Genomic DNA, 24,616 nt, shown 5'->3' on the forward strand with positions numbered 1-24,616 from the left:
CAGGTTCCAGCTTTCTGTATATGGAGTTTGCACAGAATGGTTAACTCTATTCATTGTCTGAGATAAGAAAATATTACACCTGTTATAGAATCCACCAGAAAGGAAATATCTGTCATTTAAATGTGACTAAAAGATATTCCACAATAGTAAGGCGTTCAACACAGGCTTGGATTTACCTGGAAGAATTTCATTGTAGAAAATTGTTCTCACCTCATCTTTTCTCACCTCTTCTCACCTCTCTCCACTGGCTCCCGGTAGCTCCTCGCATTTAAATCCTTGATGCTGCCTACAGGGCTGTAAATGGAAGTGCACCCTCCTATATCAACACGCTATTAGTTAACTACACTCCTGCACCCCCTCTCAGATCTGCAAATGAAATGAGACTGAAGATTCCCTCTTCACGGGGTCTCCGATCCCAATCGACTGAAAGTATTTCAGACGAGTTTAACACTAACACACGCACATGCACACACACAGCACAAAATAAATATAAAATATAAATATGTATTTTTCATCTAGCGCTTAACAATTTTCTAGCATGTTCTTTTTCTGACACGTTAGGCCTTATCAGGCCTCTTAGGTTTGTAACTCAAAATCTATAGAAACCGAACTGGTGTCTTCCTCTTGTAAGTCGCTTTGGATAAAAGTGTCCGCCAAGAAAAGTAAAGTAAACCCTCAGATACAAAAATCATTGCCTGCTAAGAAGAACCAATAAAAAAACTACAATGAAGATTCAGGTCAGTTAATAAACGACAGATTTGGCCATTAGACTGTGATGTAAGCCTCACAGCACAAGTGCCCATGAAAATCTATTTTTTATCTTATTTAGTCCAAAAGCAGGTATCAGGATTTGAACTTTGCCAGTACACAGCCAAAGCCGTCATATATTCCAAGGCTCTCTGAGATAATGGTGAAAATCCGGCAAACTATCGTGCAGCGAAAGCAAATTTTTCCTTATGCATTATTACAAGCAGACCTTGCACAGACAAGACCTTTGGTCAGGAGCCGACCTGTGATTGTGACATTGTGACACGTCACTGGTCTTCAGAGCAGAAAGCACAAGCAACACTGCCCCTCTGTGGTTCAGCATTACAACTCACTCACACTAAAAAAACAAATGTAGGTGGTTTACCATATTTTGTCATGCACATTGTAACATTTTCATCAAGTATCATTTTATGTGTAGAATTCACAGAGTAAATAGTCTAGTGCAACATGCATCCAGGGAGGGAGGGATTGAGGCGATTGATATCAAGAAGGGTTAATGTTGCTGATATGAGATTGTGTAAGTGTAAAAAGTAAGTGTACTGTCAAGGATGACACCCAGACTCTTAACCAGTTGAAATCAACTGAAATACTGTCAGTTTTGGATAATGTTGATTTACAATACCAATACAGTACTAATAAGTAGGATATCAGTTTTATCTCCATTTAATTTAAGAATGCAGATTAGTACAGAAAAGATGGTACAGAACCCAGGGGTTGGATAATGTTCTTTTACAATGCGAATAGTTACTTGCTATTATTTTCATCAGAGCAGATTAAACCAGAGTAGTAGGGAATTATACAGTCCTTGTAATGGGCCGTTAAATGGCATACCATAGGACAGGACACTTAAAACATCATGATTTATAAACCGGTTTAGTTTTTACAAATGTGTTTGTTAAACGAACACAGCCACAACACTCAGTTCAGGAAGTCGGAGTCACAGACTCATGAACGATTCGGTGAACGGATCTTTTTAGTGAACTGATTCTAAAGATTCAGTACCTCTAAAAGAACCGCCGCGTCCATCACTAATTCGTTCGTTAACGCAGCGCTACACCAGGCACCTGTCCGCCAATCAGCAGCCGAACGTAATGCGCCGTTTCAGACGTTTTACGAACCAGAAACGTGTATTGTTTTGTTTTTTTAAATCGACAACGTGTTGGCGATCTAACAGGCTAAAGCTGCTTGTGTTTCTGACATTTTAACCAGGCACTGGTCGTGCGCTCCGATTGGCCGGTGAGACGAGAGGATGTTGCCATAGAAACGGACACGCAGGTGGAGCGAGGGGCGCGAGGAAAGGTGTCGCGTCGCGTCGCGTCGCGTCGCGGGCAGCAGGAAGAGGGGACACCGGGGCCGAGATGTCGGAGCGGATCGCGTCCTGCGGGAGTCTGTACGACAGCACGTCTCTCCTGCTACAGTATTGCAACGGTACGTGTCCTGTCCAAACATGCAAAAAATAGGCAAATTACCTTTTGTGTCTGTGCGTGGACGCATAATATCTGTTTTTTTTTGTGTGCGTGTGCTTCCTGCTGGCAGTGTACACAGATACTTATCTCTCGTGGTCTTTCCACGCAATAACCCGGGCAGCGCAGTCCGTATGAATTCAAATATACCAGGCTGGCATGTAAAGCACCCTGCTGGGATGCTGCCAGGCATCATCAGGTGGTTTTCTGCTCAGGCTGCGGGCTCTCGACCTTCTTGCTGAGGTAGAAGGCACCAGCATGTCAGACATGAGTCTGATCAAGGCTCAGACACGACACGTGCTGGGAAACCAAGACCAATGTCCCAGAATGATGTTTATTGGAGGCTGTACTATAGAGAGTGACATGTTTGTGAGTTTGTGTTTGCACCAGGTTTGACCTGTTCATCAGAATTTGCTGCATTTTTTGCGTGTCACAGTTCCGTCGTCACCTCACCAGTGATCATGCATTGTGGACGATTGTTCTAGGGCCATTGCTTTGTGCCACAGTCAAGACAAAGCACCACTGTTCTCCATGGGCTGTATCTCTTCAGTCAAATCGGACTCGCTTCCACCATATGGAAAGCAGGTCCTGATTGCTCGATTAGGACCTTCTGTTCGGTGAGAAGCCCACGCAGCTGCCACATGGGCGGGTGACTCTTCCTGTTTCCAAGATGGAGCCGTTTGGCCTCCATAACGGTTAGGTTTTCTTAACACATTGTTTCTGTGAGGCGGTAAGCGATATCTGGATCGGTAAACAGCGGGGAAGTGGCCAAACTGTGCACTCAGCTGGCCATCTGTGCTGCCAGGACGGCTTGCAGTGACAGGTGGCTGCTCAGGGACCCTGAGCTACAGACTGAGGGACAAGGCTCTTTAAAATATGCAGGTGAATATTTGTATTCTAAAAATCCAGTGCAAGTAGAACTAGCATTAAATCGTAATTGAAGACACTGGCCCCCACTTTCCTAAAGGTCCCCTGCCACGAAAATGTCACTTAGTGAGATTATTTAACATTAGTACGAGTTCCCCCAGCCTGTCTATGGTCATGTAGTGGCTAGAAATGGCGATAGGTGTAAAGAGTGGTCATTCTGCTTCGCCATTCAGAAAGCGGCAGCTCAGACGGTCGGATCTGGATTTTATCTCCAATTATCTCCACCGGCTTCCAAACCTACAAATGTAAAAATGCACAAATAAATGTTTTTTTGTTCTGTCACTCGAGACTCTGAAGAACCGGAGGGTTCATTTAATTTTTTCTGGGAAAACGCCGACACGACTTCCTGTCTGCGCCCAACAATGTGGTTGGTGAATGGTGATGATGATGTCATTTCCGCGAATGCCCCCCAACTTCTATAGGCCGCTCTCCTCCTCGTCCCGCCTCTCTCCTCCTCATTAGCATTTAAAGCTACAGACACCGAAAGGGCGCGTCCTGGGAAATCTCATTGTGGGACTGGATCAAAGTGGCTGTAATTCTGCACCAAAGCTGAATTTTGGAAAGATGTTTCAGATACAGAATTATTGGACCAACAATATAATTTTTTGAACATAATAGTGGAGCTTAAAACGTGAGTTAAATCCCCCAGTGACCTGTCGTTTCTATTCCAGAAATTGCTGAATGAAAGCTTGTCCGGTAAATGGATTATGTGATTTACGTCCACCAGCTCCTGTGCAGTCCAGCTCAGGGTCAATGTGCACAGATCAGCCGCTCCCTTTCAAGATGTTCCATCATGGGACAGAACGTAGGAGATCTTTATTAGACATTGTATCAAACCCACGTCTGAGCCTCTTTAACATCAGCGGGAAGATCATGGCCGCAGGTGAGAGTTGGAACAAAGACTTTCTGGTATTTTATCACCAGCTTTGCTTTTTGGCTTCGCTCCCACTTTCCAATAAGCAATAAATGGTTTTATTGCTGAAGCCGCCTGGTAGATGAATCATTAGACACGGTACACTCAGTGTGTTTCTTTTTGAAGGAATAAAATCTATTCCCTGATTTGAATGTTGCGATGAGGTATGATGAGGTATGCACCTCTCCCCTCATTGCCATTCAGAACAGTGACATTGCTGTAGATAGTGCTGACGCCGCAGGGCAGTGCGCGCGTGTGTGTGTGTGTGTGTGTGTGTGTGTGTGTGTGTGGAGTGATCAGCAGCAGCCCTGTGGTCCCACTTCCTGGTGGTGCCTGGATGCTGAGCCAGACTGGCCTCTGCCGGCTTCCACGGCATCGCTCCGGGGTGAGGAGGAGGAGGGTGGGGGGGGCGTGTCCCGTTACCAACAGCACTCCGCCGGTCTCTGCGGATGAATGTGGGGGAGGGAGGGCGATGAGGAAGTAGCGTTCGGGGGGTGGGGCCCGCCGAGCCTGGGACTTCAGGAAGCCCCCCGGAGGGACGGCGGAGAGGGAAAGACGGACGGAGAGCTGCCCGGGTGACGGCGCCCTGACCGGCATGGCAGGTAAGAGGACGTGAGGTGGGAGTGCTCCCTGGGGATGAATATTTCAGCAGCCGCGGCCACAGAGCCTCCGGTTTCGCCTCGACCTCCTTTGTCCTCTCCGAGGCGCGGGCCGCGTCCTCTCATCCCTCCTCCGTCCATCCTGCCGCTCCCCCCATTTGTCTCCGTTACCCTCACCTTAACATGACATTAGCGCTGGGGCCGGGGTTTCTGCGGCGGGGTCGCCACCTGCTGCTCCCGCCGTGCCAGTTGGGAGGGGGGCACCGGTGTTCGGTATCGGACCTCTTGGCGAGAGGAGTGGCTACTGAATAATGCATTCGTGAAAGCACGCTTGTTAATTGGTGTCGGGATGAGCTAAATGATCTTTAGCAACACGCTGTCCTAGGGCATGAGAAATCACCACAGCTGATGGCATCTGATGTGGGTAATATCATCATCATCATCATCATCGTCCTCGTCCGGTTTCTGACACAGTTGTAAACTTTAAAACTATATACAACTACATGTGCCACGATACAGATGCACTTTATTTGAAGATTTAACTGCTAAAAAAACAACCCCATGTCCTGTCGTGATGCCTGCGGGTGTTTATGTGCAGACTGAGAGACATTAATTAGTCCCGTGGGCTTAGACGCAATTCTGTGACTGTGAGAGATGGCAATCTTCCTAATTGTGGCGTCAGCGGGCGGAGCCGTGCTACTCAGCAGAGGGGACGGGGAGTTTTAACGTTATTAACCGTTCGACTCGCTGGATTGGATTTGAAATAAATGTTAAAACCCTGCAGGTCTCGGTAAGCGCCTTTGTGGATCTGGGTGATATCCAAACGTAAAACTATTTTCTCGCTACACCTCGCGTTTCAAAACAAATATGTAATGCTTAACGTTTTTCTTCATATGATGAGCAAGAAATATTTATGGAGCAAGTTATACGTACAATGCAGCTCAAATGAAATGCATAGTTTGGAATTTTTTGATCTGGCCCTGCTATCTGTATGAAATAATTATACAAATCAGATTGTAATCTGTATCAGGTTGTAAATGTTCAGGTGGATTTGATATTTCAAGGATTATAATTCCAATAAGCCGTGCAAATAGAATGATGATATAAAGATGGCAGTGCATTTTATATATAGTCACCTAGGAATTCATCCTGCTTGGAACCGATGTTTTATAGTCTTTTTCTCTGTCACGGTTTGGAGTGATTTTAAGTCTGCTTCACGCTGCACAGATGATCACTTGTCTGCGGGGAGCAACATGGAGGTGGACGACCGCCTGTCCCACCTGGAGCAGCGTGTGCAGCTTCAGGAGGACGAGATCCAGCTGTTGAAGGCAGCGCTGGCAGACGCTCTGCGTAGACTGGGCTGCTGCGAGGAGCAAACACAGAGCGGTGCACGGAAAGGAGCACCCAACAAGGGTCAGAGGTCACGCTGACTTTTTGTGAGCCAGTTATAACTGGCCAGTGGCTTGGGTAGCCTCATATTTACTGTGTGGGACGGGGTAGTAGTAACTTGTGGTTTCCAATAGTAACAGTGGTTCCCAACCTTTATCCCCTGAACCCCCCCCCATACAACCCCAATTCCTTCCTGCATACACTGTAAAATGTTTTTTAAAAATTACAAATTTAAGGCAACTTACTGCAAAGCATATTTATGCTCATGCCCATGTAGTTGTTTTAAGTTGAGAGAACTTTATTTTTTTAACAGTGTACACACTTTAAATGAATAAAGTGATTTATTACAGTTTGTTTGCAAAAAATAAGCAGTTTTTGTTCTTATTCTCCATATTTTACACTGTAGGCTACATAAAGTCTATATAGCCTACAGGATTGTCATATCGGGGCTGTTTTATACATTTATAAATGTAATGTTTCGATTTTGGTAACCTCATTACAGATGAAATTGTGTGGACCCCCTGCACCCCCTGGGGGGAGGGTTGCGTGCCCTAGGTTGGGAACCACTGACCTAGTGGACCCGCCTCTGAATCAGTAGGTTCAAATCCCACTTACTACCATTGTGTCCCTGAGCAAGACACTTAACCCTAAGTGTCTCCAGGGGGGGACTGTCCCTGTAATTACTGATTGTAAGTCGCTCTGGATAAGGGCGTCTGATAAATGCTGGAAATGTGTCAGACTGTGGGAATTGTTCATGTGTTTCATCCACAGTACGGCAACTGCTGCAAGCCTTACCATCCAAGCCTATGGGCAATGGCTACGTTCAGCCAAAGAGACTGGGGGGATATCCCTCCTCCCCCTCCTCACCCAAAAAAGAAGTGCTGGTGTCTATCAAAAGGTACACCCACCGAGGGGCTGATAATAAAATGTTACCAGTTGCATTTGGAGATGGTGCATGTCAGATAATTAAGATATATTTCCACAGTAAGCTACACTACAGTATGTAGTTAATCTCGTGAGATCTAAGTAATGGTCTAACATTTTTGTGCATTTTTTGTAGCTTTCTATTGTTAATACATGAACTGGGATATATAAAAACAATATTGTAATGGGGTGTAATGTAATTGCAGTAATGATATTGCAATATACTGTGATACACCGATACTGGATCTCTGGATCTTTGTGTAAGAAACAGTTTTAAAGCAGGAAAAAGTAGCAATTTTCTTCAGACATCAGTGATGTATCATTTAAAACTTTTCAAACTTTGTCATCTGATAGACTTTTACTGAGGGGCAGATATCAGGATCAGATATGTAGACAATTGAAATAAATCAAGTGTCACAGTATTCTGAATTAAATACAAAATATTCTCACACACTGTGTGATACCTGAGATGGTCCTTATCACAGTCACCAAGGCAACGCATTGTAAACATGAGCTTGAGGTCTGTTTTGGTGATGCGTTTCCTGTGATGTTGCCACTTTCCTTTTTTTATTCTTGCCTCTCCTCTCAGAAAGAGCATGTCCACTGAGCGGCTGTCCACGTCCCGGAGGGATGTCCTGTCTGACTCTCGGAGCAGGACCACTTCCTCCAGCAGCTCTGCTGGCAGCAAGAGAGACAGGTGACCTTTGACCCAACTACTGACTGTAGTTTGCATATAAAACACATAAAACACATAATACAACTAGCAGAGGTGTAATGGGCACAGAATAAAAATCACACACTGGATGTATGTTTCAGTCACTCCATAAACTGTGTAATATCCAACCATAAGTCACAAGGAAATATCTCAGATATTAGAATTAAGTGCTTTTGTTTCTTTTGTTTTCCGAAATGTCGCTGCAATATTTTTGCATGAATTTAAAAATTGTCCCGACATGTACAGGACGCGTTAGGAATGCTTTGAGAATTGCGGCCTAGAATGCTTTAGCTGTCTGATTTGCCCGAAGCCAACACTGCCTGACTATGCCAGTCTGAAAAGCGCCTTAAGGTGGAGCTCTTCTTCATTTCTTCTCTTCCAAATGGCCTGTGGCGTCCGTGTCTCTGTATCTCTGTTAGATGACCACACCCTGCTTAGAGGACAACAGTAATACATTTAGCAAATACTGCAGGCAGTACCAACTGTGAGCTGCACGCTAGGGTGGGAGGACGGCAACAGCGTCTGCCATGTTGGAGACCAGATCTGAGTGAAACTGTAATAGAAGAAAAGAGAATTACTTATTATCGACATTACGACATTATATGAAGAACTAACACAATTAAAGTGATTATAGTATTAAGATCATCTATCTCATTTTGAATGTGTGTCTGGATCACACAGGGCTCAGCTGCTCTGTGGTTACCACAGAGGGCGGGGCAAAGTGCAGCGGCAAACAAAGCGGCTGCTTTGCAAGTATGGATGTGCTGTTTACTTACTCCTCTTAAACTGAAAGAACACTGGCATAACCAGTAGACCGCAGGCTGCACAGGTTTATGTTAAAATATATAGTCTATATATTTTGTACTTCATGGCATGTTTTTTCCTATTTGCTTTCATTTATTTAGATGTTAGTCGTGTCCAGAACAACATTCTTGAACTCATTACTTGGTAAATCCTCAAAAAAATCTGAATGGCGCATTTTTTATTTTCATTTTTTTTTAGGGAAATACACAATGGGGGGGTGGGTTGGTCTCTCCCAACGCTGTAAATGAATGACAGGTCTGCAGATGGAGAACAATATTGTATTGCTGCTCAGAGAACACCAGGAGAACAGAATCTCCACACGCACAATGTCATTTTTTCATGAAAATAAATGCAATAAATGGTTTAGGTAAATCAGTATTTTACATCGTTTTTTTTATTATTATTTGCAAGGTAGAGACCCGAGCCGAAAGGCAGCAGATATTCAACCTATTTGGTACAAAGGAGTTCACCGTCAAATCTGTCATATGTCATTCTTATAATTACTATACCAATGGCAGACAGAGTTTTTTTTTTTCTAAGGATTATAGCAGGATTTCTTCGAATAAACGTGCTATTATTTTCTATAAAGACTCATGGGAAATGTTGTGCTTTGAGCAGTATGAAAGAGATCTTCTGTGGACGGGAGGTCATAATGAGCAGGCCTTTGCAGTAGCCTGCACCCACCCCTCCCTGTGGCCAACACTCCTGTTAGCCTGAATCATGTTACCACATCTGAAGGGAGGCGTGGTTAGGCAGTCATGCAAACGCAGGAAGTGCGCTGTGATTGGTGGGGAGCGGGGACCACAGACCTGGTGTGTCTCACTCAGCCGAAGTTGACTGTGTCAACAAGGAACTCAGCTTTCGGCGCTTGTTGGTGGGTGGAGAGAAAGAGTTGAGAGTCTCTGAGCTGCAAGGGGAGTAAAAAAATCACCATGAAGAAGTCACAAAGGTAAACTTACTTTTGAAAATGTTACTGGTTTTAAATCATGAAGTGGCCAGAGGGTTCTGTTCCGTTTGGAGCATGAAAAAAGCCTCTTGTCGTTCCTATAAAATATCTGACTCTGCACAGAGAAAAGTTTTGCAGGTCAGGACGGCTACAGATTAACTCGCCTCACGGTGCGTAAACCAGAAGCGGAGCAGCCTGACTCATTCAAACCGCAGGGCATCCAGTCACGCTATGATTTAGGAGACTAGACTGCACTCGGGTTACAGCCCAATGCAATTACGTGAGTGAATCGATGTGGGGGGGGCCATTTCATTTCAGTGTTTCCAAATTATACGGACTTGTTCATTACAAATAGAACGTGAGCTTCACGGTGGGTTCGGAGAGGCACGTTGGGGCTGCTGCTGTTCAAGCCGATTATTGATTCAGTTCCTGTTTTTTCCATTCACACGCAGTAAATGCGTTGCTTCCCATCTCCATACTGCTTACTGGATGCCTCTGGGTGCAGCTGGAGAGGCACGGGAACAATTCTCATTTAAATGACCTTACAGCAGATTTGTTTAAAAGGCAGGAGGACATGCAAATTTAGAGAAAAGGAAGCTTTTAGTTTTTTATCTCATCTTTATCGCATCTTGATTAAAGCAGTGTCTGAAGTCATTACGTTATTGCATTATTCTGTTAACTCTTGAAAGTATATGACACCAGGAATTGCTTTATCTCAGACCCCAGCCATAATGGCCTTTAAGTGGTTTAATGGTGCAGGGCATGTGGTGGTTCACTGTCCATTATCTCATCTCAGCATTTAGCAAAGCCAGTGTTCTACATCATCATTAGCTTTGAAAAATGATTTTACAGAGAGACTTTCTGTGGACCCTCTGCTGCAGCACTACAGTAAACTCGAGTACATTCAGGTATACTTTCATAGAAACTCTTGATATTATTCAGTGAGGAGTAAGACTTTGTCTTCACTAGTTTTCAATAATGTAATGCATTCAAATAGAGGACCATTTGCTGTTTGTGGTGCAAAGTAATGTTCAGTTTTATTTTCCAGCAGGCGTGGCTTTGGAATATTGGGGGATTTAGTGCAGACAGTGGAAATCCATCCAGTATTTTAATAGTAAAACCAAGAAACAGAATTAGTGAATTGATTTGATATTTCCTGAACCAATGTGAATTATGATTATTCTTTCAGTGGTAACTGCTAATGTGAAATTTTTACCAATATTACAATATGTCATTTACCAGACGCCCTTATCCAGAGCAACTTACAGTCAGTAGTTACAGGGACAGTCCCCCTGGAGCAGCTCCGGGTTAAGTGTCTTGCTCAGGTACACAATGGTAGTAAGTGGGGTTTGAACCTGTAACTAGGTTACTATCTTACCTACTAGGCTACTACCCCCCTCTACAACATTGTTTCTGTCAAAACCTGTTTAAACTAGTTGTGTCTTTTGTAACTACTTTAATTAGATTCCAAGAAAGTAGATATATGGAGACAGTGAAATAGTTTTTCTGAGACTTCAAGAGGGTTTTCTACAGAAAGCGCAGCATTCATTAACCAGCTAATGCACTTGATAATTCATCCATATAAATCTGACAGACCCGGAAAAAACAGAAGAATTTAGTGGCCAGAATGCAAAAAGCTGGCTGAAGTTAAAGCACATTCTGAACTTGTTTTTCAACTGATGTCACAGTCTGTGTGTCTTAACAAACAGCCTCTTTTCTTCCTTTTCAGCAAATCCAAAGAATATACTTTCAATGCAGGTAGGTTATCTCTGTGCACTTTGGTGGGGCTTGAAAGGATACATGGAGGACAAACTAGTATGGTCAGATAAACAATAGGCCTCTTCATTCTGTATGGCTCTGCTCATTTTTAATGAGCCGATTACAGGAAAGTCCTCCCCATGAACCTACAGATTGGAATAATGGGAAGTACACTGTAGATGAGGCAGCAGCCAAGGCCTCAAGAGACTCTCCATAATCAACCAATCTGCCTAGTACACAAAATAGCTTTCCTTTGACATGATGTTGAAAATGGGTTTAGCCTTTAATTGTTGGCGGGGGACAATTTGTTTTCAGAACCACTTCTAGAATCGTATAGATTAAAAAAGAAAGGATAATAATCCATCCACAAGTTTACCTTTGTCATTATTTCTGTATGATGGGATTCTCCTTACATTTTATTTGACAAAATTGATTTATGGTTCCAGACCATAAATGGAGAATAATGTGTCATTTAAATCCCATTGCATTTTTTTTTTCCTAACACAAATTATAATTCATTATAATGGTGTGGCATCGGTTTAGATTGTCTTGAAAGCTATATGATATGATATGATTTATGTAAATCTCCAGGTTACATTATGTTCACACTGATCAGCCTTTCAGTGATGCTTGTGAATCATTCAAGATTCACATTACAATTGAAACTTAATATTTTGATCATGCATACAAATGTCCCATTAATGATATCTGAGACGACAACAATGACAGAATTACAGATGTTGTCGACTGTCGATTTGCACTTTAATGGTTTTATGATGCAAACAACCAATAAATGTTTCCTACAACACAGAGGATGGCTATGTTCGTATGTTCCTGCGTGGTCGCCCGGTCACCATGCACATACCCGACAACCTGAGGAGCGGATACAGCCTTGACCACAAGGTGGCGGTGCCAGAACGAAAATTCAAGCTGCAGTGGGTGTATCTTTTTAAACTCAAAGAGGAACAGAGAAGAGCATTTCAGTGTCAATGTGAAAGTATAAGGAAGTGTTGCAATTTTCAATGGCTCTAGTTCACTTTATTTCAAATTCAGCCATGAGCAGTGGTATACATTTACATTTATGGCATTTTATTTCTGATGCCCTTATCCAGAGCCACTTACAATCCATAGTGACAGGGACAGTCCCCCTGGAGACACTCAGGGTTAAGTGTCCTGCTTAAGGACACAGTGGTAGTATGTGGGGTCTTGTGGTTCATAGCCGAGGGTGTTACCCACTTGTCAAATACCTTTTTTTTTTTTCCCTGCCCTCTACTGGTATATGTTTGCAGTCCACTTATTTCTTCTCCACAACTGCCCAGTTCCTAGCCTGGCTGCAATTTCCCTAATTCCCACTGAACCAGATATGGATACCGAGGCCGAGACTGCCGCTCCAACCTATACCTTCTGCCTACGGGCGAGATTGTCTACTTCAACGCCTCTGTTGTGGTGCTGTACAACGTGGAGGAGCAGCAGCAGAGGCACTACCTCGGCCACAATGATGATGTCAAGTGGTGAGCAGGTCCTCCCCAGTTGTTTGACAGTGTTGACATCTTCTAAAAAGCTTTGAATGAACAAATAGATAAGTCAACAAAACCGAACTAGTTAATAAGTGACTTTGAACACAAGCCAGGTGACTTCTGTTTGCAGGCTTTAACTATGGCACCACTATGTTTACAGTTTGGCTATCCATCCTGACATGGTCACCATAGCAACTGGGCAAGTAGCAGGGACCTCTAAAGATGGCAAGGTACAGTCTACTTAACAACTTTAAAAGAAAAGCTTGTATCACAGAGCAAGGCCTATTACCATGAATACCATGAGGTGGGTGAGATGTGCTGGACAACAAGGGAACATTTTTTCAATGAAGTTCAAGACACTGAGCGGCAGCATTCCGCATTTCTCCCATTCTCCCAGGCCCTACCTCCACATGTGCGTGTGTGGGACTCTGTCAGCCTCAACACCCTTCATGTGATTGGGATGGGAGTGTTTGACCGCGCCGTCACTTGTGCCGCTTTTTCCAAGTCGGTAAGAATTTAGGAACCTTATCTTATTTAGAAGCGTTATCTTATTGGGTTTCTATGACATTAATGAAAAAACATATATGAACTGGCTGCCTTTACTAGGCTCGTAAATGTGAAATGCTCTTATATTGGAAGTTGTTCGGGCATTGCATGGCTGTAGTATGTGTGGATTTGGTCTTAATGCACCCTCTGACCTCATCGCAGAATGGTGGAGCTCATCTCTGCGTTGTTGATGATGCCAATGACCACATCCTGTCCGTGTGGGACTGGCAGAAAGAGAAGCAGCTTGCTGATGTCAAGGTGGGCATACGTCACTCAGGATTGAATCCGTTCGATTCTATTGCTTATCTCCATACTGCGTTCGTATTTAAAGAGGCAGATCTCCAACACCAAAGTGCCCCATCTGTGCAGTAAAAGGCTCATGAAATGCTAGTTTGCATGTCTGTTATGTCCAACTGGACAGGATATTGCATGATGTGACAATTCACTCTGAAATACAAATATCTTCCTTATCTGATGAGTGTGCAGACTCATCTGCTTTTAGATCAAACTGAAATCTCTCTCTGTGCACACTGAGCCATTGACATTTTCAAGCCACCATTAACTCACCTAATGTGACATCCATCATCTACGTTATTCACTGTCTGCTGCGAACTTTCCAATGAGCGACTCTCACTTATCTTCTCCATAAAAAAAATGTTTAGTCCTTTTATTTGAGCAGCATTTACACACAGACAGCAATCACAAAATATATTAGCTATTTGCACTAAATAAGACTTAGTGTTCAAACTGGTGCTATGAAATTTTTTAGTATTTTTTGCTTTATCTATTAATGTAAATCTTGATGATGTGTGACCTTACACTAGTGAATAAGCGTCACGCTTAGCACTTAGCATCAGCTCTCAAATTTTACTCTTAGAGTAAATGTTCATACTGTAGGTATGAAGGTATCTTCTGAAATGACAAGTGCTTGGCTTTTTAGCACCATTAAATACAGTTTTGTATGCCTCACTTCTGTTAACTAGACAGGAAGTTTCTTTGAAGGAGTTTTAGTTGGTGGCTCAGATCTTATGTTCTAGATTTGTGTTCTGTCAATAATGGTCCGGTTTCGCTCTTACAGTGTTCTAATGACTCAGTGTTTGGGGCCATTTTCCACCCCATGGAAGCCAACTTGGTCGTTACATGTGGGAAATCTCATATAAACTTCTGGACCATTGAAGGGAACACCCTGACAAAGCGCCAGGGTCTGTTTGAAGTAGGTCACAAATACAATCTTGCCGTTTTCTAGATAAAGGGATTCTGTCAGCCCCTGACTTGAAATTCCTGCCATGCTTTTAAACTTGACATTACAGGCAAAGTTGATTCTCACTGCTTGTTACAGCTATGTTGGATGTTTCCTATTCCTCAGAAACACGAAAAGCCCAAATATGTGCTGTGTGTGGCCTTTGCCGAGAATGGAGACGCAATCACCGGAGACTCCAGTGGGAACATCTATGTCTGGGCCAAAGGTCAGCAGAGGAAAACAAACTGCTGTTCTGTGCTTTTTGAATCCGCATCAGTATTATGACGTGTATCAAGAATTCAGTTCTACTGAAATAACATTTAAAGCTGCATACATTTAATCTGAACATTAGTAAGTCTGCTGTGACTATACTTAAAGAGATGTTCTTATACCAATTGTGATCAGTTGATTGTCTTTGATTGACAGGTGGTAACAAGATCACCCGGGTGGTGGGCGGGGCTCATGAGGGTGGCATCTTCTCCCTGTGTGTGCTTAAGGATGGCACACTTATCTCTGGAGGAGGAAAGGATCGACGTGTGGTGCTGTGGGACCACGAGTATCACAAGCAGAGTGACATGGAGGTATAGTACTTTAACACCACAAACTGTATAACTAGTACTGAATTGGAATCACAGACACTGGCACTTCTAAATGTTGGGCAGGTTCACTCCCAAACTCCATCCCACGGATGGCCATTAATTAGGATCAAATAATCAATTTCCCCTCAGATGGCTAATGGAAGCTTGGTTCTATAATGGAGTGTCATAGTAAAATGCTGAATTTGCTATTGATGTGCTGCGTCATCCAGAAATGGATAAGAGTGGAGTGAAAACCACACATACATGTCATTTCACTGCCCTGGCTGTCACTAAAACAATGTGATCATTCTCTGTTTAGGTTCCAGAGGCATACGGACCAATACGCTGCCTTGCTGAAGGCAAGGAGGGAGGGCTGTTTGTGGGGACGACTCGAAATGCCATCCTACGAGGATCGTTCTCCAGTGCCCTCTCACCCATTGTACAGGTATAGAGACATATCACAAGGATAATGGTCTCTGCATTTTATAGAGTGAAAGAGAGAGGGTGAAGGTTAACAAATATCAGGTGTGTGATACAGGTTTTGCCCCTCAAAGTGAAGTGATTCTCGTTGTGAAATACTGCAGCACAGCACATCGTGACGCAACAAATATGTCCTCTGGATTTAACCATCACCCTTAGTGAGCAGTGGGCAGCCATGAAAGGCGCCCGGGGAGCAGTGTGTGGAGATGGAGCTTTTCTTAGTGGCATCTTTGCATTTTGGGACAATCTGCAATGTAGGGGTCCGTTTCCTTACCCACTAGGTCACCACTGCTTTCACTAATTGATTTCTTATTGATTTATTCATTGTCTACACTGATAGCCACTGATAGCCATTTCTTGCCAACTTCAGCTCATTTTCTTTTTTCGTAGGGGCACACGGATGAGCTGTGGGGGCTGGATGTACATCCCAGCATGGAGCAGTTTGTGACGTGTGGGCAGGACAAGCTGGTTCACCTCTGGGACTCACAGTCCCATCAGCCCCTCTGGAGCAAAACCATTGAGGTTTTTCTCTTCTTCTCTTTATCATTTCATATGCGCTTTATTTATTGTTTAAGCTATAAAATGAAGAATGCATTAACAATTATCATCATTATCATAATCAGCAGCAGCAGAGGCTATAAACATATTTTTTTTTGTCCTTAATGTGCAGGACCCTGCCTGTTCAGCTGGTTTTCATCCCAGTGGGCTCGTTTTGGCAGTGGGCACCACAAATGCAAAGTATGTGTTTGAATGAATTCGTCCTTTGTCCCAAATATGCATTTTAATAATATTACACAGAAAAAAATAGTAAATATGACATGGAATATAACTGAAAATAAAAGACTGTTATGCTTACATAATTTGAGCCTGTGTACAATTTGATGGCCTGCCCCAAAGCAGAGCTTACACAAAGTGACCAGATGAACTTATAAGACTGCTGTTGAAGCACAGTTTGTCCCTGCCTGGTTTCTGTGCCTAGAAAAGCAGGTTGGTGATCTTTTCTTTCTCTCACTTTTCTAGGTGGCTTGTGCTGGACACTGAAACCCGGGACCTTGTGTCTGTGCACACCGACGGAAATGAGATGATTTCTGTAGTCAAGTATTCCCCAGGTATTATCATAAACCTTTGGCTTTGGCTCACCCGGAGCTGTATTTCTGCAGTCTTTATTCCTGGCTATAAACACTTTTTCAGGTTTATTAATAAATATTGGTTAAATTGAGCTGCATATAATCTAAATATTAATCTGCATATAATTTGCAGGTAACACTCTAAGTGTAGAGTAAAAGTATAAAAAAAATAATACATAGAATTTCCATATAGTTTTTTTCTTTCCTTTAAAATATTGTGATTTTTAAAACAAAAGTGCATAATAATGCCATAGGTGCCTAATAAAACATGATTTAATGTTGTTATATTCTGAATTTTGCTAGGCTAAAACTCTGCCGTGTTACATAATGTCTCTGCTCCACATCTATTCACTAATTGGCCAATTAGTTTTTCCAGGCTTGTGAATAATTACCGTGTCTCCTGTGTACTGTCACCCCTCATTTGTAATCACATCCTTCCATGGCAAATGGCTTTAATGTGGGATAAGGTCCTGGCACAAAGCGTTTTTGTTACCGTGTCGGGATCATTGACTTGCTAAATCCAACGCTGTTCATGTCTCCCTCAGATGGAGCGTACCTAGCCGTGGCGTCGCATGACAACTTTGTTTACATCTACTCTGTCACTGACAACGGCCGGAAGTACAACCGCGTGGGGAAGTGCACGGTACGTCACCATGGAGACACGTGTACGGCTTGGACTCCTTTCATTTCTTGCATGTCTGACCAACCGTATTTCCCTTTCAGGGCCATTCCAGTTTTGTCACACATTTAGACTGGTCCACCGACAGCCACTACATTGTCACCAACTCAGGGGACTATGAGATCTTATACTGTGAGTTTGAGTTTTCTGAACCCTTCATGACATTTACGTCAAGGTCAGCGTCTGAAACACTCCTGACATTTTCCTGTGTAATGATGCACAAGGGGAAGCGGCTAACGGGAAACACGTGACCAGTGCGGATGCGATGCGGAACCTGGAGTGGGCCACCTCCACCTGCGTGCTGGGATTTAGTGTGTTTGGTGAGTCCGCGTGTCAGGAGGGGTCGTGTTGCTTATTGATACGCTCACGTGGTGACTGCTGTGCGTTATTGTGCGATGTTGATAGGCATTTGGCCAGACGGTGCTGACGGAACAGACATCAACGCCGTGTGCAGGTCGCACGACGGTTCCCTGCTTGCTTCAGCTGATGACTTTGGAAAAGTGCACTTGTTTTCCAACCCCTGTTCCCAGCCAAGGGTAGGTGCTTCATAGAAACCCACGTTATATTGAGAAGCTTCAAGACTGATGGTTCTAATCTGTACTACAGTAAAAAATATGGATAATATAAATACATATACAGGAAAACACAGAGGAAAGAAAAAAGGAACAATTTGTAATTGTATGAATGCAGTACCTCATAACCACAATGACCATAATTGTGCTTATGAATAGGCTTAACTCCAACAAAGGCTATGTTTTTCTCTCTCTGTTGCCACGTTTGCCTGCTCCCTGTCTCGTCTTCAGGCTCCCAGTCACCAGTACAGTGGCCACAGCAGCCACGTAACCAACGTTGCCTTCCTTCATGATGACAGCCGCCTCCTGTCCACTGGCGGGAAGGACACCAGCATCCTGCAGTGGGCGCTGGCCTAACCTCGCCTGCTGGCCTAACCGCTGCGACCTCCACTGTAGCCTCCTGCCCAACAGAGGGCAGCACTGCTGTGCCTATTCCCTGACACGCCCCGTCTGGAACCCCCTGTTCCTGCCTGAGTGCTCTGCTGAGGCGCCACTAGATGGCGCCCTGATACGGATTAAAGAAGCATGTCACGAATGTCAACATTATTTAAAGGCTATTTAACAACATTTTATCTGCTAAATGCTAATGTAATGCAGAAACCCAATAGGACTAATATTTATGTAATGCAGTGTATGTCGGATTTTAATATTGGAAGTGAATTTTATTGTGGCACTTAGCACTTCATTCCATATTTAGAAGTGAGCTTTGGCTGTGTTTCTTTTTGGTTTCTCTTGGTTAATAAAGTTTTTAAAGGGGTGTTCGGTGTTTGCTCTCAGCATTCATTGTCCAGTCCCACTTTGTTCTACGCATTGCTGAAATGTCTGGCGGCCCCTGGGGTGTTCGTGAGGGGAGGCGCTGAGCGAGGCTGATTACCATGTTGTATTAGCAACGCTGGGTCTGAAAAGGTTAATGACTTACACAGAACACCAGGTCTATATTTTAACCAAGTGTGGAGTAGCACTCAGATGTTGACTGTCAATATTGCAAGGGTGGGTGTTGATGCCCCTTGATCTGCTGCTCCACCATATTTACTGTCAATACACGTGATGTATTGCCAGGAAGGTCAGATCTGAACAACACCCGCCATGTCCATAATTCAAAATGCATCAGCGTAATAAAAACCACTTACATATCCTTCTCGTAAAATCCTCCTTCCTGCACAAATGTCTGATGCTGCTAACATATAATGTAAAACCGCCCCTTCACTTTCGTTATACACCAAACATGGCAGCAACACCACCTCAAGCGAGGAGCTAGTTTACAGGATTTCATCTTCAAAGAGGAAGCACACATCTTAGCTAATTGGTTGCTTGGCAACAGTGCTGGGGATGCTGCCATCACTGTACCCTGGTGTGTGGGAATACTAATCTGTCTGTTTTCAGACCTGAAATAGGAATCTTTTCTCTTTTCTGTATATAAAATGTCAAGTGGAATTAGATGGATGGCTTCCTTTCATCAGCCATGTTGCAAACCACTTGGTTCTTTGGTGTGTTTCCAGGCTGAGTTTAGTGAAAGTGATTAGTTGTCACATGTGACACACCCGGTGCTGCATTTTACCCGTCACCTCAGGGAGCATTGGGCAGCCAGGAAAGGTGACCGGGGTGCCGAGTGTGGGTACGGTACATTGCTCAGTGGCACCTTGGCGGTTCCGACCCTCCGATTACGGGTCTGTTTACTTGCCCGCTGGGTTACCACTGCCCAAGCCAAGGGTGTCTGAAGACAGATAGACATGTAGGTGCACAAATGTACATACAGGGACTTGGGCTGAGCCAGATCTTGCTTCATTAAACTGACTGAACTGGAGTGCAGTGGCGGTTACGGCTTTTTTTTTTTTTGTTTGTGGTGCTGCACGTTCCAAATGAGCTTTTTGGCTCCCTCATGGCCACACATCCTGTGTTTATGCTGGTATGTGTCAGACTGTTGTAAGCACTTTTAAATATGACTCAGTAAAAAATGTATTTAACGGAGTATTTGGTGTAGTTCCAGTACTGCCATCTTGTTGCCCTTGGAAAGATGTTCCACGCTCATGAATCCTCCCAGCTTCCTCCGAGCTTCCATTCTACGGAGACTGAAAATGATGCTAAATTACCAGTATTTCCTGGTTTTAAAATGCTTGGAAGGCTCCAAAACATTCAGGGAGGAGTACCAAGACTGAAGTAGTAGTTGACCCATGAGGTTCAGATGTGCTGAAAATGACAAACTGGAGATGCTTATTTCATTTAAAAGTGCCCTAGTTACAGCATAGGAAATGCATGAAAGAACTAAAAGAATTCTTACAATTGTGTTTTTTTTTATTAGTTATGTGTTAAGTGTATCAGTCTGCGTTGTTATATTACATTGTGAGGATGCTTTGTACCATCTTTTCCCACAAACCCCTGAGCGAAGGGAGCCCAGTGCGCTCCGGTCAAACAGCTCTTTTGGCAAAGATAAAGGTGTGAGATCATTTTTCACTGGGAGCGCTTTCATGCAGCTGCATTTGGCTGACTTTAAAGTATGTAAATATTTCTAGTTGAATATAGCAGAAGGTGGAGTATTAATATCCTGTTAATGTTGTGCAGCTTCCATGCAGCATGCATACATTGCAGCTCTCCATTACAACAAACTCCTCAAAGTAGGTCCAAGTAGGACTTAGCAGGGCAAGGCGGATGAGTGCAAAGTGATGCTTTTACTGTGCAGATTGCAACATAGGGAGGGAATATGGTTCAATTTAAAAGGACATAAAAAAAAAAAAAAAAAGTTCAGGACCTCATATCTGCCTCCAGCGATTGTCTGGTTTTCACATAACACTGGGGGAAGGAACCAGTGAGGGGTCTGGGAAACAAAGACCCCTCCTCTCCATTCACTCCACCTTCTCTGTCTACTGCCAAGTTATACCAGTCATGCCTACTGGTTTGGCCTGATATTAAACTATTTTAGATTTTAATTACATTTGCATATTCCATTGACATGAATTATGGATACATTTTAATACCAAGCGCAGTGATTTGTTGCAAGTGTATATACCTACGCAAAGCATAGAAAGCACTGCAGCAGTATGAGATTCAGCCAAAAAAGAGTCATTGACTTCTAAAAAGTAAAATATCCAAAAACTCTCACTGGTTTTCCAATATGATCAAGAAAAAAAACACAGTTTTAATGATATAATGTACATTTCCCTATGCTTTTTAATATCAACTTATGATAACTTTTCCAAGGATCGTTCACATGTAGCTATGAATAAGTACACTAGAGGCATTTTGACTCAGGCCTGCCGTGCAAGTAAGAGGTCACTTCACTGACTACAGAGAAATCCATTTCTGCTGCAGGGCTTCTTACAAAATCTAGTCTGGTTCCTAGGAGACCATGCGATAGAACAGAAAATAAGCAGCGTGTCCCTCAGCGAGTGCGCGAGAAAAACCATCAAGGAGGAAAGTTCCCAATCAGTCTACTGAACACGTTCAGTCAATATGTTCGTCAATCGCTCCCAGGCATGAGAGGTCAGGACCTATTAAAAGTCCTGCATTCAGTTCTGACTCTTGTGATGTTTAGTGCTACGTACACGTTTTTTTCAGTTGACTTCTGTTTGTTTTGGCCATTGTGCCATTTTACTTTTGTTTATTAAAAGTCACCGCTTATTGCACTGATGTCAGGCAAGTGTGTCCCTGCTCCATGGCATTACAGAATGCGTGACACCGCGTAAGTGAAGTGATTGTCATAGGGAAACACAACAGCACAGAGTTCCACACACCGAAATGTGTCCCCTGCATTTAATCCATCGCCCTTACTGCAGTGTGTGGGGACGGTTCATGGCTCAAAGGGACCTCAATGGGACCTCAGTGGATTTAAACCCACAACCTTCCAATTATGAGTCTTCTTCGTTACCTGCTAGGCCACCACTGCCCCCATGGCTATGACCGGGCTCAGTAAGTTTTTACGTTTTAAAAACATGACTAATTTATGGCTCATATTATGTGCACATATATGTGTGTTAAACCCAAAAGTTATGTGTGCAGAGAAAATAATCCTGCAACAGCAGTTTCATGCAAAAAGTGACATTCTTTTTCATTATTAAACGCTAGATCAGGGTAGTTAGAAATACAGAAAATTACATTTGAACTATTATATGTAACAAAAAAAAGTGAAATAACAGTATGTAAAATCTGTGTTTACAGCATTTCTTTTTGAGAAATGACTTCAGGGAGTTGATATGATATACAGTAAAAAAAAAACTGAACGGGGTGGAGGCTAAATAAAAAACTTTTTTCAGCCTGGGTACAGGAATGCTCTTGATTTTTTATTCTTGGCTGTGCCCATTTGAGAAAAATGTCAACTTAAAAGTATAAAGAGACCTGGGTCTTAACTGTTGCACTGCTGGCAACGCGCCCAAGACTGGACATGACCACACATGTAGCATCCCCCGCAAAAGGGACCAAGCTGGAGTGAAGTTAGAAGAGAGGTGACCTCTGACCCTTCGTTCGATAAAAAAAGAGTGCCTCCACATAACAGCACTGTCCGTGACGGTGACTGCGTTTTGGTCCTCCATAGGCTCAACATTTCCCACGGCTGCCTGGGTAAATTTCACCAGACATGAAGGACCCTGATGTTTTTTTATCTCACTGTGGAATATAGACATGGACACGCAGCTTAGACCGAGATCAATGACATAAGAAGCTGGTATACAAGTGATCCTGACAGAGTGGGGAACACATGATATACCACAAATGCTTCCGCTTCAATTATTTGATGTTAATTCATTTATTTCAGGAAGGCCAACCAATGCATCCCTGTGGCCTAATTTAGAAGAGGTATTTTCCTCTACCTCACATGATAAGTATCATTTACCATGTAAATGTTATAACATCTAAATGTAATATTGTACACTTTTTGTTATACCTGAAGCAAATGTGAACTGCAGGGTTTACTTGGTTAATAAAATGCATGTATTCACAGATTTTCCTTAATAAAACACCAACTCTTCTGCAACAGTACAATGTCGATTCATTATTTCACTTTTGAAAGGAAGCTGAAGAGCGCATCGACTTGCTGCAAGCCAGAGAGTTTATTTTACTGAATTTACTGAACATTTGACTCATTCCACCTGTCCTGGCAAGACCCCATCGGACCCACTTCCAAGGACAGATGAGTTGTTGCCGCTCTGCAGCTCTGGTTGTTCAGTATTGTAGCCTAGATTTGGGCTTTAGTCTCCAATTACAAACTTTTTTCAGTACTACAGGATATTAGTAGATGTGCCCGATACGATGATGTCATAGAATTACTTTGCCTCTGTAACTAAAACCAAGCTTTGTTATCATGCTAAAATATGCCCAGAAGGCCAGTGTCATTAGAAACATTTTTAAACTGCAATTTATAAGAATAGATTTTTTTACTGATTACAGTGGTAAAATTGCACTTCCACCACCATCATGTACGCATTATGTTATAAATGGCATTAAAATGCAACACTTGATGTTCTTCACTTATTAGATTACAAAACGTGGCTGTGCAGCTATATTTCAGCACACAAAGCAGAAGATCAAGTGAAGTGCAGACAAGTGACTGAAAACTCTGATGCGCAGGAAAATGCTATTCACCCAGGAACTGGCTGTACTGTTTCTTCATGGTAGTGGGTCAAACAGCTGATACCGTGGGTGTGTTGTGTCTCTGATGAAGCAGATTATGTTCATTTTCAGGTGACTCGCCTTGACATTGACCAGGCTTGGGAATCAGGGTTTTCCATCTCAGAAAATAAATGACTTTACCATATTTGTGGTATTTTTTCCTGAATTCCTCACATCCTCCCAAAATTGTAAAAACCTAGAGAGTTTACTTTTAAGTGTTACAAAGTTTAATGCGTATATGTGTGTATGTATATATGTATATGTATGTGTGTATATATACATATATATATGTGTGTGTGTGTGTGTGTGTGTGTGAGGTATCTCTGATGCTGTTGTGGCAACAGAACTGTTATGGAAATGATCATTTCATTTGAGGCTAATTGATTTTTATGTATCTCAGAGGCGGATCTTTTATTTCCACTGATGTAAACGTGCAACCGCTGTAATCCTGTGGGGCGAAGGTTCACAGATTATAAGCGTAATCATTGATGACACAGGCCTATTGTTGCATGCCAAGTAACGCTTCTGCTCTGGAAATTCATTTGTTTAGGTGGACACTTTCAAACATGGGCCCGCTCGATGAGCTTCCCTAGGGCCCTTCTTAGGAAAGATTGGACTGGTTTTAATACGATTTTGGACTACTAATGTGGTTTCATGTCCCTTTCCCGTGTACCTCCTTCAGCCTTACGCCTTGCTGTATATGCAATATGCAGCCTAAAACAATATTTCTAACACATTTGAAAAGATATCCAGTAGGACACTAATTGAATGAAAAAGTGGATTTGAGTTTCTGCAACAGCCTAGAACAACATTAGTCAAACTACCATTATAACCAAGATGGGAAACAGTTGATGTAACAACATATAAACGTCATGACAGCATTACACCAACTCCACTGGTCACCAACCATTCTCGCCCGAAAATTATATTAAACCGAATCAGGTTCAATGTACAGACGCCTCTAAACGTTGCGTCTGTGTAGGTTTTATACCAGACTGTGTAAGACTGAATTTGTCACTACCTGGCAACATGGTAAATTTGCACGAACTGAGTGTGCGAGTGATGCTCAGTTG

The 24,616-nt window shown here is 43.0% G+C and overlaps 1 protein-coding gene across 3 annotated transcripts; it reads left to right on the forward strand.

Annotated features, from left to right (window-relative positions):
* Window positions 1-1,744: 1,744 nt before the first annotated feature.
* eml2 (EMAP like 2) lies at window positions 1,745-18,702 on the forward strand. Of its 3 annotated transcripts, XM_028962111.1 has the most exons (23): window positions 1,745-1,856; window positions 1,978-2,196; window positions 5,898-6,083; window positions 6,831-6,957; window positions 7,573-7,680; window positions 11,178-11,206; window positions 12,018-12,147; window positions 12,568-12,717; window positions 12,884-12,953; window positions 13,121-13,231; window positions 13,432-13,527; window positions 14,348-14,482; window positions 14,636-14,735; window positions 14,936-15,090; window positions 15,407-15,532; window positions 15,958-16,089; window positions 16,238-16,305; window positions 16,588-16,676; window positions 17,240-17,337; window positions 17,418-17,505; window positions 17,598-17,693; window positions 17,779-17,909; window positions 18,177-18,702. In XM_028962111.1, exons 2-23 carry the CDS (start codon window positions 2,127-2,129, stop codon window positions 18,300-18,302), a joined length of 2,421 nt encoding a protein of 806 aa, XP_028817944.1. In that variant the 5' UTR covers window positions 1,745-1,856; window positions 1,978-2,126; the 3' UTR covers window positions 18,303-18,702. The 3 variants fall into 3 exon arrangements, with proteins under 3 accessions (XP_028817944.1, XP_028817945.1, XP_028817946.1); XM_028962112.1 differs by lacking the exons at window positions 1,745-1,856; window positions 1,978-2,196 and adding an exon at window positions 4,568-4,673; XM_028962113.1 differs by lacking the exons at window positions 1,745-1,856; window positions 1,978-2,196; window positions 5,898-6,083; window positions 6,831-6,957; window positions 7,573-7,680 and adding an exon at window positions 8,813-9,451.
* The last annotated feature ends 5,914 nt before the right edge of the window (window positions 18,703-24,616 follow it).

This window comes from Denticeps clupeoides, chromosome 19 (assembly GCF_900700375.1).
Source record: "Denticeps clupeoides chromosome 19, fDenClu1.1, whole genome shotgun sequence".
Classification (NCBI taxonomy): domain Eukaryota; kingdom Metazoa; phylum Chordata; class Actinopteri; order Clupeiformes; family Denticipitidae; genus Denticeps; species Denticeps clupeoides.